We start from the raw sequence: 2648 nt of genomic DNA on the forward strand, positions 1-2648 counted from the left end.
CATCCACACTCCAGCTGCAACATGACAACTGAGTGAGTTATTCCACCGTACCCGGTCCTGATGGACTGAGACTAACTCTGATGATAGACACTAGTCATAGGACTCAGCTGAATGCACTTCTATCTTCCTAGCAATGGAGGGGCAAGCGCCCTGGCTCCTGAAAGCAAAATTTAGAAAAACGGGAATGGCCAATGGTTGAGAATATTCCTATGACAAAATGCTATAAAAGCCAAAACAGCAACCAAAGAGCTTACAGAAGAGATAAATAGAGTATACTGAAACAAAAGGACAGCTCAAAGTGGCTCCTACAGCTAGAATGGCTGGATAAAAGAGAAGATTGTTCAGCCTGTCTTTCCTCCAAAAATCCGCCATTTTTACCACCACTTTGGGTGCGCGTTAATTAGAATCATTTCGGTGCAAGAGAATAGGTGAAAACATCTATGGTGAAAATGAACTGTAACCGCGATAAAAGCGGATAAAAGCACTGAAAACGAGAGCATGCGAGTGATATGCAACCCCACCTTAAGGCTGTTACTTGATCCGCCCGCAAGTCACACATGGCGTCCAATGGTGATGCTGGTTTCAAGGTCTCAGTGGAATCACTCCATAATACAAGAGTCAAGGAGATCAACTATGATGGAGAAGAAATATATGAAGGGTAACATTCATTTATTGTAATAATCCAGAATTTACCATTTCTTCGCTCATGAATAAATTATTATATTATTTATTTTGTAAATAATGTATTATGGTAGTCTAGTTAGTCATAGCATACAAATGATGACATTGTATGTGTATATGTATTTATTTGTAGGAGACCTTCTCTCTCTCAGAAACTAAGTGAATTAGCTCAACATGTTGACTTTAGAGAAGAGAGAGCTGATGATGATAATGACAGAGAAGAAGGAAAGAAGAAACAAGAAGAGGAGGAGGAAGAGGGAGTTTCTGGTCCTACAACTAAGAAACCAAGTCATCGCTGGCCGTGGGAATTCACACACTCAAAACTCAAGTACATAAATACATGAATTTGTATAAACAAGAGTATAAATCATGTATCAATGTATTGCATACATAAAGGATAGTTAAACTTTATTATTAGTTTTGTGTTTATATCAGGCAAGCATTGACTGAAGTTAGTGTACTGTCTGATGTGTTACAAATTGTTCATAATCATCATCAATACTTGTCACTGGATCCAGTTTATGTTAATAAGAAATACACATTACCTCCTTCATATCAATACCAAATTAAAAAGAAGGTTAGCTTCTCATGATTTGTTACCATGTCCAGCTATTGCAATGGGACTTCCGGTCGCATTAATTTAATGATATTCATTGGAATTACCATAGCAACGGCAGCTCAGCAATGGTGGATTGATAGGAAGCTTCACTACAAAGCCTGCTAATGTCTTTCTGGTTCATGGATGGGACTTCACTAGATACTTGGAGCTTCTTGAATGCTACTTAATGCAATTGGTTATGGTAGTTTTTTCATATTCTATTGTTAAAGTGGCAGGCGTGGCGCAAGAAGACTCATCCACTAACAAAAGGCCTTCTTGTTATTACTTTAAAAGGATCTAGAGACATGATTTGCTTGTATAGCTGTTAAGCACTCTTAGTTTTACTTTATTATTCCCGTGAGAAGAGAAAAGCACTTGTTCACTCTTGTTGTTGCACCCGTTATCACTGAGACGACTAAAATTATTTCACCTTTAGAAGACTAAAGTACCGAACAAAGTTTTGAATTTCTTTATCTTTTTTGCATGATTGGGCAGTAAAAATGTTGTACTTTCACAAAATAAGTGCGCAATTTGTCAAAAATTGTTTGAAATTTAGATATAACCATTCAAAAAGTAAAAAAATTATCATACATACATAAAGGAATGACAAAAATGGCGGCACTGACTGCCTCATCTTTAATCTGCAAATGTTCCACACAAAGTTACTCCAAGTGCTGTCATATTTAGCAGGAACACAGGTATAATTATGGAGAACAGCTACTGAAGTGCGCAAATTGATGAGACTTATTCTGAAGAAAGATATAGCCTAGTAAATGGAAATGTCCATTCCTGCCCTGTATAAAGTCAACCAGTAGTATACGGAGATAATTGCTCAGTATACTAATCCGCGTCCACTCATTGCTGGACATGCTTTACTCAGTTATGCATGCACAATACATGTACCTCAATATAGAAGATTATAAAGGCATAGTATTGGGCATAGTGTGAATGTACTATTCCTTTACCTGTATTGTGTTTAATATAATTAGGTACACAGATCAATAGGAGTTCTTTTAGTGAGCTTTGTCCCTATTAGATTGATAGTTAATGAATATGTATTCATTGTGTATGTACATGTACATTTAATATTATCATGAATTTTTGTGTAGGCACTTGATGTAGCTTCCAAGATATTAAGAAAAGGAGCTGAGCCACTGAAGAGATTATCCAGTCAAACTGATCACAAGTTTTACAGAGCATTATATGATTTAAGAAGAAGATGGATACTACGTAGAACAGCTAATGGAGTGAGTGGAGACCTCAGCTATAGATCAGGTAACTTAATTGTAATGAAGTATAACACACACACAGTATAACAGTAATGGGTACTATAGTATGAAGCAACTTTTAAAATTCGTAATAAATCTAA

At 36.4% G+C, this 2648-nt stretch overlaps 1 protein-coding gene across 1 annotated transcript; it reads left to right on the plus strand.

Annotated features, from left to right (window-relative positions):
• The first annotated feature begins 509 nt into the window (after positions 1 to 509).
• Positions 510 to 2615, plus strand: LOC105315016 (mediator of RNA polymerase II transcription subunit 17-like). The gene is made up of 4 exons (XM_020004729.1): positions 510 to 658; positions 815 to 1009; positions 1117 to 1258; positions 2389 to 2615. Exons 1-4 carry the CDS (start codon positions 558 to 560, stop codon positions 2593 to 2595), a joined length of 645 nt encoding a protein of 214 aa, XP_019860288.1. The 5' UTR covers positions 510 to 557; the 3' UTR covers positions 2596 to 2615.
• The last annotated feature ends 33 nt before the right edge of the window (positions 2616 to 2648 follow it).

This window comes from Amphimedon queenslandica, unplaced genomic scaffold, assembly GCF_000090795.2.
Source record: "Amphimedon queenslandica unplaced genomic scaffold, v1.1 AMPQUscaffold_11994, whole genome shotgun sequence".
NCBI lineage: Eukaryota > Metazoa > Porifera > Demospongiae > Haplosclerida > Niphatidae > Amphimedon > Amphimedon queenslandica.